The following is a 12,237-nucleotide window of genomic DNA, read 5'->3' on the forward strand; positions in this document are numbered from 1 at the left end:
TAAATGTGATCTTACTTGGAGGAATGGTAGAGACACAAGTGGGATTTGATACCAGCAGTCTTTTCAAGAATGGCTTTATGAGTATTGGTTTGGAATCGTTGTTAAACATTGGTTACTACCAACGCTATTTTACCTCCAGAAACAGCGTTGCTAGTGCTGTGCAGTTCTTGTTTTTCCGTGGAGAATGTGGTAAGCTGCTGTAAGGCTGGGAATTGGAGCTTGATGTCTGCAAACTGCATGTTTGCATTAGTCAAAATACATTTGATCTGACTGCTGGTGTGCTCCTTGGGAATTCACTTGCATGTAATTTTTTTATTTGGCTAATGGAGGGCTGCTGATTTAAAGCAAATCAACTGACTAGCTAACTACTTGCATGGATGTCCTTATTTTAGACAGAGTGTAGTGTTCCATGTTAGTTTGGGAGGCTGGGAGAAATATGCAGTCATTGTGAAATGAGAGTGCCAGCACAAATAGCTAATTGAGAAGTGTTGAGGAATAACTCCCTGTTCAGACAAGTCTGTAATTCAGTGGAAGCTGGATCTCCTTGTTTTGAATATATCTCTTATTGTAGTGACAGCAGCAATTCACAGACTGCTGTGTTGTGTTAAAGTGTTCACATTAGTAGAGAAGTAACTGTTGCTAGGCTTCAACAGCAACAAAAAAAAGCAGTACTATGAATGGTTGTCTCCCCAGGTGCTGAAGAAGTGTTGCTGCTTGCTAGGAGGACTGACTTGAGAAGGATTTCCTTGGACATGCCAGACTTCACTGACATTATTCTGCAGATAGACAATATCAGACATGCAATTGCCATAGACTATGATCCTGTGGAAGGCTACATCTACTGGACTGATGATGATGTTCGGGCAATTCGTCGGGCGTACCTTGATGGCTCTGGAGCGCAGACTCTGGTAACCACAGAAATCAACCATCCGGATGGAATTGCAGTGGACTGGGTGGCGAGGAACCTGTACTGGACTGATACTGGAACAGACCGCATTGAAGTGACCCGTTTGAATGGGACATCGAGAAAGATCCTTATATCAGAAAATCTAGATGAACCTCGTGCAATCGTGCTCAATCCTGTCATGGGGTAAGTTTTGTTTTCATTGGTAGTCCTGCAATAGTAGGCTTTTGGGTCCAGTTTGTGCCCTCTTGAAACTGAAAATCTGCCAACTACAAGATTATGTGTATATTACTTGTCAAATGTTCATTTTGTTCCAGACATGACAAGCTTTCTCTTGCTTCATCTATCACATACATATGCTATGGATGTAGAAGGTGACTGCTAAATACAGTGTTCTTAAATGAAAATGTGTTGAATTTTATTTTCTCTGTATCTTCAGCATTACAGCTGTTAAAGAATCAGGCCACTGCACGCTTTCAGTACTTTGAGTTAACAGTTAAACTTTAGATTATCATTACTGCTTACAGAATTTACAGAATGGCTGAGGTGGGCAGGGGTTAGAGCTGGATGACTGTTGATGCTCCTTCCAATCCAAGCTATTCTACAATCTAGTCCAACTCCATTCAAGCAGGGACATCTGGAGCAGGGTGCCCAGGACTGTATCCAGGCAGCTTTTGAAGATCGTCACAGAGGAGACTCCAAAACCTCCCTGTGCAGAAAGGTTACAGTTCAAGTTGGTTGGTTTATTTGCTACAGTTTGGAAAACAGAAAGTTAGCAAGTTCTTTCAAAAACAGAACAGATCTTGACACTTTCTGTATTGCAGGTTACATGCATTGACTATTTCTGCCCTTTTCTTTACAGCTACATGTATTGGACAGACTGGGGTGAAAGTCCAAAGATAGAATGTGCTTATTTGGATGGATCAGAGAGGAGAGTTCTGGTGAATACGTCCCTGGGTTGGCCTAATGGCTTGGCACTAGATCTTGAAGAGGACAAACTTTACTGGGGAGATGCAAAAACAGATAAAATTGAGGTAAGAGTTTATCCCACGGGCATTCTTAGAAAACAAGTACTGTTGTTATGTGCAGCTTTGCATCTTGGAATCATTTATCCATTTTTTGAGGAGTCTCTTGTTTTGTTAAATGTAGTGTTAAAATGAATGAAACGAGACACATTTGAGAAGGGAAGCACTTCTGAGTGTTTTGTTACTTCAGAAAACATTTGTAAGAGGTGCTGTGTTATGTCAAGAAATACACAATTAGAAACACATTGCTGAAAGTATAGTTTGATTGCTTGAAATCTCAGGTTTGATCTGGGGCCTTTGCAGCAGATGGGATACACAGGTATAACCTTCTTGACTTTTGCCTTGTCTGAGGTGCTTGGAACTAGCATCTGAAATTGCTGCATGCAAAGACTTGATGCAAGATTTGTGCAGGAGAAGGTGGATGTGGAGGCCCTAGAGATCCATACTTCAGGACCTTGATGAATATGTGTTGTCCAGAGATACATGGAAGAAAAGTTGTTTTTGCGCTTGGGAGGCCTGAGATGTTCTAAGAGATGCCTTTTTTCCCATTGTTTTTGCCTTAGTATCCCATCATTAAATCTTAATCTAAAACAGTAATTGTAAAGAATGCTACCACAGATATTAAAGTGACAGGGAGCTGAGCCTTGAAGTAGTTTCACTGAGAACAGAAGGTAGTAAGTTAAATAACTGCAAAATGTAGAATCTAGTTCTGGGGCAAGGCAATTTGGGCTTCTTAATGTGTGTCCATGAGATTCTGATGTTTCACTGAATTATTGTTTTTTTGTCTGAGAGGTGATCCAGCAGATTTGTTGAGCTTGTTAATATTGTGCTGTAGAAGGGGATTGGTCTTTTTTGTTGACAAGGAATATTGATCTACAACCACTTTACAAATGTCATGTGGATGCATTTGTAAAACTGCTGAAGGTCTGTATGTAAGAGTAGACTTATTTATGTGAGTTGGTCCGTTTAGTTTGAGGCAACTGAAAAGAATAGAAGGTGAGGTGTGAGAAAAGAGAGGAAGACATCTCAGGAACCACTACGCAGACCTTAGAGGCTACGTGATCAGACAACACATAAAGTGGTTGTCAGCTTTCCACTACTTTCCTATGGCCAGCAGAATGGTCATGATGATAGTTGGGAAATAAGGGTGCTGGAGAGACTATTGGAAAGAGAGGAGGTTTTTTCCAAGAGAAAATAGAAGAATATGGGTACAGCTGGATGTTGTGAGAAGGCCTGAATAGTTGTGAACTTAAGATTCACCTAAGCGGCTTAAGATGCCGCTGTGTTCACCTGGTTACTGGCCCCTTCTGCTCCAATTTCTGAGAAAGAAGGAAAAATTGGATTTTGAGCCTCAACCTAAATTAGCTATAGTAGTTCATGATTAATCTGAGGGTTTGGATGGCAGCATGAGATATGACCTGAAGTCAGGCAAATTCAAGAATTCGTACTCTGTTATTAGAGCTGTCATACTGACAAATGTTCCTTTTTAATATGTTGTTTTAATGCTCTGGGCATCCGGTAGCAATAGGTTCCTTGAGCTGTCTGTGGTGTGTTGTTGTTTATCTTTCACAAAGATGCTAGAAAAACAGTTGGAATGTTAAAGGTGCTAAATAATTAGCTCTGAGTATTTTAATTTCAAAAGAGAATTCTCCAGGGAATTTGAAACGGCTTCAAAGTAAATTAAGGGGAATAACCTAGCTAATTGAAATAAATTCATAAATAGAATTGCCAAACCAAAATGTGAGAAAGAAAGAAAGCTTTTTTTTTCCCCCCCTTCTTTCTAAAATAATAATGAAGTTTTCTTCCTATGGCATGAGCTAGTTTGTTGAGATTGTGTTTTGACTATGCTGTTAAAACAGTCTATTTCTGTAATGATACTTAAAAGCAAGATCTAAGTTTCATCCTAGTCCTGTGAAATCAGTTGAGTTTTTACCTTATTTGGGGTAATAGTATGTACAGCATAAATAAATGTTGAGGCCTTTGGTAATGGCTGTGCTCTCTAAAGTTTTTGCCATCTGGAAGAAGGGAATTAAGACTGTCTGCTAGCTTCAGACGTGTAACTTGAATGTTTGGCAGTGGTTTGGTGTGCTGGGCTTGATGACTTCTGGTGCAGTCCTCTCCCTCCTTACCTTTCAGGCTGTAGGAAAGAGAACGTTCCAGATTCCACCTTTTGTAGCTGGAACTGAAATTGTGCAATTCATTTCACTGGTTTAAGCTGTCTGTTCAGTCTGTCTTACTTCATTGTAAGACAGTGAAGCCAATGGTACTGTTTGGTTTGGCATCAAAGTTTAGGAAAATCAGAGAAGCCAAAGTAAGGGCTTTTTATTCCCTCCGTTTTTCTTTTGCTTATTATACTTACTTTTTGTGGTTCTCTGCTGCTCGCAAAAATAGAAGAGTAGTTCGCTTGGTCTTAAGAACAGAAGATAATCTTACATGAAGCGGATTGTGACATCTCTAGGTTTTGATTGTTGTACATTGTGCAACTCAGTTTTAGTTGTTAGCACAAAGATTTAAATATTTAAATCTCCATGCTTCTAGCAACGAGTTTACATGGTCTTACATTAAAGCTGCTGTAAACATTCTCATTTTAAATCACTACTCTCTCTCCCCAGCTTTTTTTCCTATCTTCATGCTCAGAATTTACTTTTGCTTGTTACCTCAAGCAGATTCCTTCTGACATTTACAGATACCTGAATAGGACCACTTAGGACATAATGGGGAAAATGTCATGGATACTTGCCTGGGATTCTGATCAGTGCTGTGAAGTGGCATGTTGTGGTCTGTTCTGGACTGGTACTGTGCAGCTGTGTGAGTTTAAGTGGTACTGGCGTGCTATCAGGAGAAGTGAATATTAAATGTCTAATGCAGAACTTCCATTAGAAAATAAATTTCCAGTTTCCATTTTGGAATGTGAGCCAGACATTTATACTCTGCTCACTTGGGAAAGAACTGCATGACTTAAGTGGTTATTGACACAGCTCAGGTATTGGCTGCTTCCACATCAGTCTCCAGTAAGGCAGACTTTTACTAATCCTCCTTAAAAGATCAAAAAATTGCACTGTGGAAATATTTCAGAATATGTAAGGTTTATCTAATGGATTGTATTTCACATTTCTTGTTCATCTTGACGTATTTGCAACCTTATAGTTCTTTCCAGAAGCATTTTGGTGTTTGAGAGCTTCCTTCAGTACCGCAGGTTTTCCCAGTCAGCCGTACTTAGCACTGCCTTGCTAGCCAAGGTACATGTCAAGTCTTGCTGTATGGTATACGAGGTGGGACATTTCCATTTGTACTTTCTATTGAAGTTGTTCTTCACTTCAACACGAACTCATTGTTCTCATGTATGCGTTCTTTTGCCAAGAGAATTAAAACGGCTCGCCAGCACAGCTAGTGTGTCTTGGTGGGATGTTCTGTCTGTGTAAGTATATTGTCTACTGTTTGTCAAAACCAAAAATTAGCTAACTGAAAATCTTCTGGAAGCCTAAGATCTACAGGAGAGGCATAAAGTAAAGGAGAAATTCTCATCCCCACTGTTTTCCTCTATCCACCTGTCTCTAAATGTCCCAGCTTACTGTGTAGAACTTGCAAAGTTGAACCATCTGAAGGCATTATCTCTGCTGCTTTGCAGAATGTAGTTGCACTTAGTCTGTCCATGGGAAAAATAGTTAAGCCTGATGCCTGTTAATGTGAAAAGTGCTCTGTATAAGCCTGTACAGTTTCCTCTAGTTAGAAGAACTACTTGTAGATCAGAATTGCTTTCATTGTGTGCTATGTATTCAACTGCCTTCCATTTAGGAAAAATGCATGAATTCAGCTTGTGTGTTTGTTCATTTCTCTGCTCAGTATTCTGCTTTCTCTGGTATTTTAGATCTGCAGGAAGGCCTCTTTGTGTCCCAAGTTCTTAAAGAAGTGACCCAACTTCATACAGCTTGGGAAATTGATAAGCCTGGGGCATCTGTCCTGTTTTTGCTAGACCTTGGGTTTGAAATGTACTGAATGTCTGGTTATTTTGTTGGTTTGATTTTTTGTGGTTTTTTTGACACTTTTTTAACAAGTTGTGACATTACTTCTGCATGCACTCTTCAGCAAATAGAAAAGAAATGCTGCAGAGCTGTTCAGGGTGCCGAGCCGTGTTCTGTACCAGGAGAGTATGTTCTTATTTGTGTGTCTAAAACTTCATGCCGTGAAAACAGCGGTTACTCTTTCCTGACAGAGACCTTCCCATCTGCAGCATTCAGCTGGAATACAAAGGGCCCAGTCACTCCACAAGCAGTTTGTATCCTGAAGAAACCATTTGGCAAGGCTTGTCAGACTTTGCGTGACAGCAGCCTATGGGGCTTTCACTGCAAATTTGGCACCCTGTGGTAACATTGTTCCCAGCTTTTTAAATTTGTGCTTGGTTTGGCAGAGTCCAAGGCAAGGAAAAATATATACTAAGTTTTGAGTCATGTCTGTTGAAATCATGTGTTTGTCCACACAGCTTCGACTGTGAGTAAGGGGCACGAAGTAATCCAACAAATTTGGATTTTACTGACCGAGAAAAGGTACTTTCCAGGAACGAACAGTAGATTAATAAGGATTACAGGGTTCCAGCAGAGAGAGAAGCAAAGGCCCAATGGCATCCACGTGTAGAATTTCCTAATTCTCCTTAAAAAACAATTTTGTGGTTAGCCATGTTTCCCGTGTGTTATTCCTTCAGTTTTTGCTTGCAGTGCCTAAGGTGTAATTGCATAATGAGCAATTACGGAATTCTCAGGTGCCGCTTATTATGTATGCGTTTTACTTCAGTTTGTGCAATATTCCTGGAATAAACGTTGTGCAGACTTCTGGCAACTTCCCTTCGTCCTACTCGCCTCCCCACCCCCCAGCTACTGTCCTTCATTTATCTTTGCAGAAGACTTATAATTAAGTGCAGTAGTTCTTTACAGTTTTATAGGATGTTCACGTCTGAAGTGCAAGTCGGCACCAGCTGTCAATCCTGGAACTCACTGAAACATTTTCCGAGATGCAGTTTCATGAGCTGTCCTTGAAATTTAAAGAAACCTCTTTATAATTAGTTTGTTGTTAATAGTATGCTGCTTAAACACCATAAGATGTCATTTGGAACAAGCTGCTGTTTAAACTGGAGCAGTCTCTGCAGAATTTTTTCTGCGGAAAAGTTAGCAATCTAGTTTAAAGCTGTGCTTCCTATACAAGTTTGAGTATACTTCATACATCACACTTTGTTTTTGAGGCTGTTGGCAAAAAAAAAACAATATTATAGATTAGAAGTTTTAACTGATACATTAGAGTGTAAATCTTTGCTTTGGCATTTCCGTGAAGGGATTGAAAAGATTGTGCAGTGTAATTAACCCTATGGGAAATATTCTGTATTACATTTTTGCATGGGCACCAAGTATGCAGCAGTGTCCAAAGAACAGGTGTATAACTATCTTCCAGGGCTCCAAAGGGGAATAATCTATACTATTGAGCATGGGACAAATTGTTACCAGCAGCCAGATAGTCACTCTGGAATGGAAGGAGGAGTCATTTGAGAAAAGAGCTATCTTGAAATATTGTCACAAGTTTATGGCAATTACTGGACTTCAGGACTGATGACAAACTGGTTTTGACTGCTCTTCCCAGTGGGACGTTGCTGGAATGAAACAAGATTTCTGGAAGGGAAGAAAGCTGCATCTTTGACTTCAGCGCTGTAACAATATATAATTTTACAAAATGATATCCAGCCTAGCAGAACATCAGTGAAAAGAGGGTCTGCATCTTTAGGAAGAAGACAGAAGGCTAGCAGCAAGAGGAAGAGTGTCTTCTATTCTTTCATCTTCAGGATTCCTCAGTCTGTCTTCTTCCTGTTTGTGGTACTGTTTGCACCACCAGCCTCATCACCAGGTTAGCAGTCAAGATAAACTTCCTCCACCTCAGTTGAGACTGGCCAGGATGTTGTTGGAGTCTCAGCTTTGTCTGCTAACGAATTTTCAAATTTCTGCTTAAATATTTTAGGAATTATCTGTCTTAACTAGCTTTCTACCCAAGAAGTGATGTTATAGTTGATTGAACCTTGTGCACACCAGTCTGTAGTTTGGAGCAGAGACTGCTGAGATAAGTGCACTGTAATCTTCAGCAGGTCAGACCCCTAAACAGTTTCAGATCCTAAAACTTTCTTACGAATTTAAAGTCTCTGTCTGTGTTAGATATTTATGAGACAGACTCTGGTCTAGGATTTCCTGGTGTGAGACTGCCTCTTTCTGGTATGCAGAAATATAGTCAGCCTCCACCTGCTGACAGACACATCCTACTAAAAGAGCATAGAGCCTTCTAGCTCCATTCTTCAAAATGCAAGGCTAAGTTGTCTACAAATTGCTGCTTAATTAGGAATTTCCATGTATTATTATATATTATGCACCACGTGGAATGTGTTTGCTTTCAAGAGGACTATTACCAAGAGTGGTAGCTGCTGAAGAAAGTGAGATCCTTGCCCATAAAGTGAGAGGCTTTAGCTACTGGAATGCAAGTACTGCACCTTTCTGCTCTAAACTTTGTAATGAGGAACTGCTCACAGAGCAGAGATATCCGTGTGAAGGAGGGCACACTCATCACCATGAATTTACTCCTGTTCTCCTTTCAGTGAGTTATCTGTCAGGTGGCCTTGTATTTAAGTCCTGAGCATAAGAAAGATGTGACATTATTGAGGGGGAGAATATTTCAAGAATTTGCAGCCAGAGTTTGGTATAAAAGATGTGCATCCAAAGTTTGGCCAATTTCACCTGTGTTCAGGTACTCTTGGACATTCTACAGCAGTCTTGAATAAAACCTTTTCTATATGGGTTGGGATGGGATGGAGGGGGTTCCTCTGCAGGTGAATGATGACAGCCTCAGTTATTCTCATGTGCATCACCTTCTGGCTGCAACACAGCAGCCCAGTATTCATAAAGAAAGTGCCCTGGACAGATGTTTTCTCAGCAGCCTGTGGTGCCATGAGTGTGTTCTTAGTTCTTTAAGCTAAATTTCTCATTAAACTTAAAATCAAATTCAAGACCCTAGTTCTTTTCTTCATGTTCTAGACCCAGCATAATGGAAAGCCAGCTTATACATCTGGAGTGAAGACTGCTATCTGGTGTCCCTTACAACGTAAATGGATTTTTCCATAGTAAAGGCAAATCTGTTTTGTAGTCAAGAAAATTTTATTCTTAAGTGTTGTGCTGAGCTACTGGGTTAACCTTCCCTCTTCCCTCCTTTTCCCAATTTCCAGGAACAAAAGAAAAACCACCAAAGAGTTCAGTACTGTCTGCTCCAAGTGCAAAGTTCATACTAGTTGACCTCGCTTTCACCTTTGTAAATAACCAGAAATGTTTATCTGTAAAGAAGTGAAGCAAAACCAGCCTTGTAGTGAAACTCTGTTCTAAAGAAGCATGGGCTTCATTTCCCAAGTAGAGAGTACATAGGAAGATATGGGCTGTGTTAGTCATACCCCCCAATGCACTAGGAGAGGATTCTCAAATAATTATTTGATTGAAAGAGGACCCCCCGTTGAATGTTCAGGGATTCTCCCAGACTTTCTACAATGGGATCTGTACTAGTATTATTTCCTTCTACAACCGTTTGATCTATTAGGATTGCTGAACAATCATAAAAATCTCTAAATCTTGTCCATTTTCCAGGAGTTGTATTGCTTTGTACTACTTTTGTAAAGAGACAGACAGCGTCTAAATTTGGTCTTTGCAGAGTACTTAGGAATTACTTCTGTATGTGCAGCTTTTGCTATATTTATCAAGAGGAAATCCTGAGGATGTATTTAACTATGATGTTGAAGAATTATTTGAGTTTTCCATACTTCAGGCTCTCCTTTCTCATTGAAGAATTATTTTGGGCTATCTGCTGTCAAATCACGCTTTACTAGGGAGAGAATTCTGCTTTGCTTCCCTTGCTGGGATTGCTTTCTGTATATAAAAGACAGATTTTGTATTTAGCTGTAGGGAAGCTTCTCTACCTATGAAGCACAGAAGTGGGTCCCCCTTTATGAGAACCCAGTGCATTTTCTGGCTCAGAATAAGTAGTGTCTCCTCTCTCTCTTTTCCAAGAATAATACAGAGCATTGCCACACAGCTCACCTCTGACCTGGGAGGAAGATAAGGAGCTGCTGCCCAGGAGTTGTGACCCCCACAAACAGTGCTTTATCCCAGGGTCAGGAGCCATTTGCTTCTGTCTTAGGGATAATTGTGTCAGTATGCACAGTGCACCCCACCAGATGATCAGGTTTATTTGTCACCGTGGCTTGGGAACTGACTTTTCACTAGTGTGAAGTCTTTCCCCAGCTATTATTTTTCTGCTGCTATTATGGAAGGAAAGTACCGAAGATGCTTGACCTTTCAGTGTCTGGAACTCTCTTTTCCAGATTTAATCCTTTGAAATGGCTGGGAGGACACCGCACCCTTTCTGCTGTTTATTGACATTAGGTGCGAGCTTTTCAAATGAAGAATGCAGTTTAGTGCCACGAACACAAATTTTAACATTATTCTAGTTCAGCTTCGGTGTTTTGTGTGCGTGTGGCAGTTTGGGTTGTTGGCTCTGGGTTGTTTTTGTTTCATTTTTAATAAGGGTTCAGTTTTGATGGTAGCATTTCTCAGCACTGTAGAAGATGATGTTGAAAAGCTCTGCTGATACTGCCTTGCAGTAGGGATTGCTCTGCTTTACCTTAATTTCAGTGATAGAAGGCTGCTCCTTCTGCTGGTAAATTTCTCCACAGCCTCTTGTCCTCATGCCTCCCTTCATCTCTGTTAGACTCTTCTATTCAATGTGATTTTTTCCCGTAAGTGAAGTTGGCCACTAAAGCTGCTCTTCTTCCATTGCATTACACCAAAGAGCCCACAGTGCAGCTGCTGGATGGCAGAAGGCACCACATGCCTGCCTCAGAATTCCTGCAGCGTTGGGTTGTGAAATGCGTGAACCTGGCTGCTGTTAGAGAATGCTGTGCAGAATAGGGATTTTCATGTTTCTAAAGAATGCATACTAAGAACAGAAACGTAGAACTTGCTTTTTGTGCCACGTCTTACCAAGTTGTGAGCATTGATTTTTTGACTTGTTTCTTCTGGCCCTAACAAGAGAGAAATCTGCTGTGTGTACGTGATGGCCACCACCAACCTACCCTAGGACTGCCGAGGTTGCCTGCAGCGGTGGGAAATTTTTCCTATAAATGTCTGTAGTGTAGATGAAACCAAAGGTTTTTGTGTCTATTTAGCCTTTCTAAAAATTCTTCTGTGTACTGATGGGATAGCAGTCACTCAAAGGAAGACTTCCTTTGCTGGCTTGATTGACCGGAGTCATTCTGTGGGAAAGGAAGCTAACTTATTCTAAACTGAAGGTGACCCTTGCCTTTTTGTGAGCAATAAAGACATAATAGAAGCCCAGTTAGGGTTCAGTGGAACCCCCACGGCCATCTGCACACTTCATTGGCAGAAGTGGCTTTCACTTGAACTTGCATTTGACAAGTGTTTTCTGTCTCTTTCTCATTCAGAAGGGTCCTTCAAAGCCAAGTAATTGAAATGCTCTCACCCCTCACTCCTTTTCCTCCTTCCCCCAGACTCGCCTAAATTGCAGGGCGTTGGTATTCTGTGTTAATGAGAGAAAAAGCATGCGTTTCCAAAGCTCGCACATTTCTCCTTCCCGTAGGGAAGTTTCTGAAAAACTCTTTTCCACACTCTCTAGCAGCAGCTTCATAAAGGAAAAGTTGAGAAAGTGTTTCTGTTGCCTGTTGCGTTGCTGTTGCTCTCCTCCCTCCCCCTCTTTTTTCATAGCGCTGGACTTTTGAAATGAAACACAAATCAGGTCTCTGGAATAAAAGGTTGTGAGTATGCCTTGTGGCATTTGGAATGAGACTATTCACTGCCTGAATGACTATAAATAGAAAGCTAGGAGCTGTGTATTTCTCAGTTCAGGCTCCCTGCAAAGAAGCGCCCTTCCCAGTAAAGGGTGACTTTTGAAAGAAACCTTGTTCCTTGTGCTGAATTGAATTGCTCCAGGAATTCTTCTTCTCGCAGCTCGCATAAAAGGCGTTAATCTCTAATTTATTTCTCCTTTTAAAGGCAGCGTTCTCCATAATAAATGTATATTCTGAGTCGTGTAGCCAGATATGCCTGTCTTCTCTGTGCAGAGTTTCATGTAAAATTCCAAATGCAGAACTAACATTGTTCTCTGCGTTTTTGCTCCTGAAAGCTTTCCTTTGGCTCCGCTCCAGCTGTCGGCTCCTTTTTATCTGGGATTCATTCCTGGGGAAGAAGGCTAAATTAGTGGCACTCAGGTTTTTTTGGAGTTTGA

The 12,237-nt window shown here is 40.8% G+C and overlaps 1 protein-coding gene across 1 annotated transcript in view; it reads left to right on the top strand.

Moving 5' to 3' along the window:
• LRP5 (LDL receptor related protein 5) overlaps positions 1–12,237 on the top strand; it is a 135,935-nt gene that overhangs the window by 70,815 nt on the left and 52,883 nt on the right. The window contains exons 6-7 of the mRNA XM_085224402.1: positions 694–1,090; positions 1,767–1,938. Of these exons, the coding sequence (XP_085080528.1) occupies positions 694–1,090; positions 1,767–1,938 (569 nt within the window). The remainder of the gene's footprint in view (positions 1–693; positions 1,091–1,766; positions 1,939–12,237) is intronic.

The sequence above is a fragment of the Meleagris gallopavo genome, chromosome 5 (assembly GCF_905368555.1).
Source record: "Meleagris gallopavo chromosome 5, MGAL_WU_HG_1.1, whole genome shotgun sequence".
Taxonomy (NCBI): domain Eukaryota; kingdom Metazoa; phylum Chordata; class Aves; order Galliformes; family Phasianidae; genus Meleagris; species Meleagris gallopavo.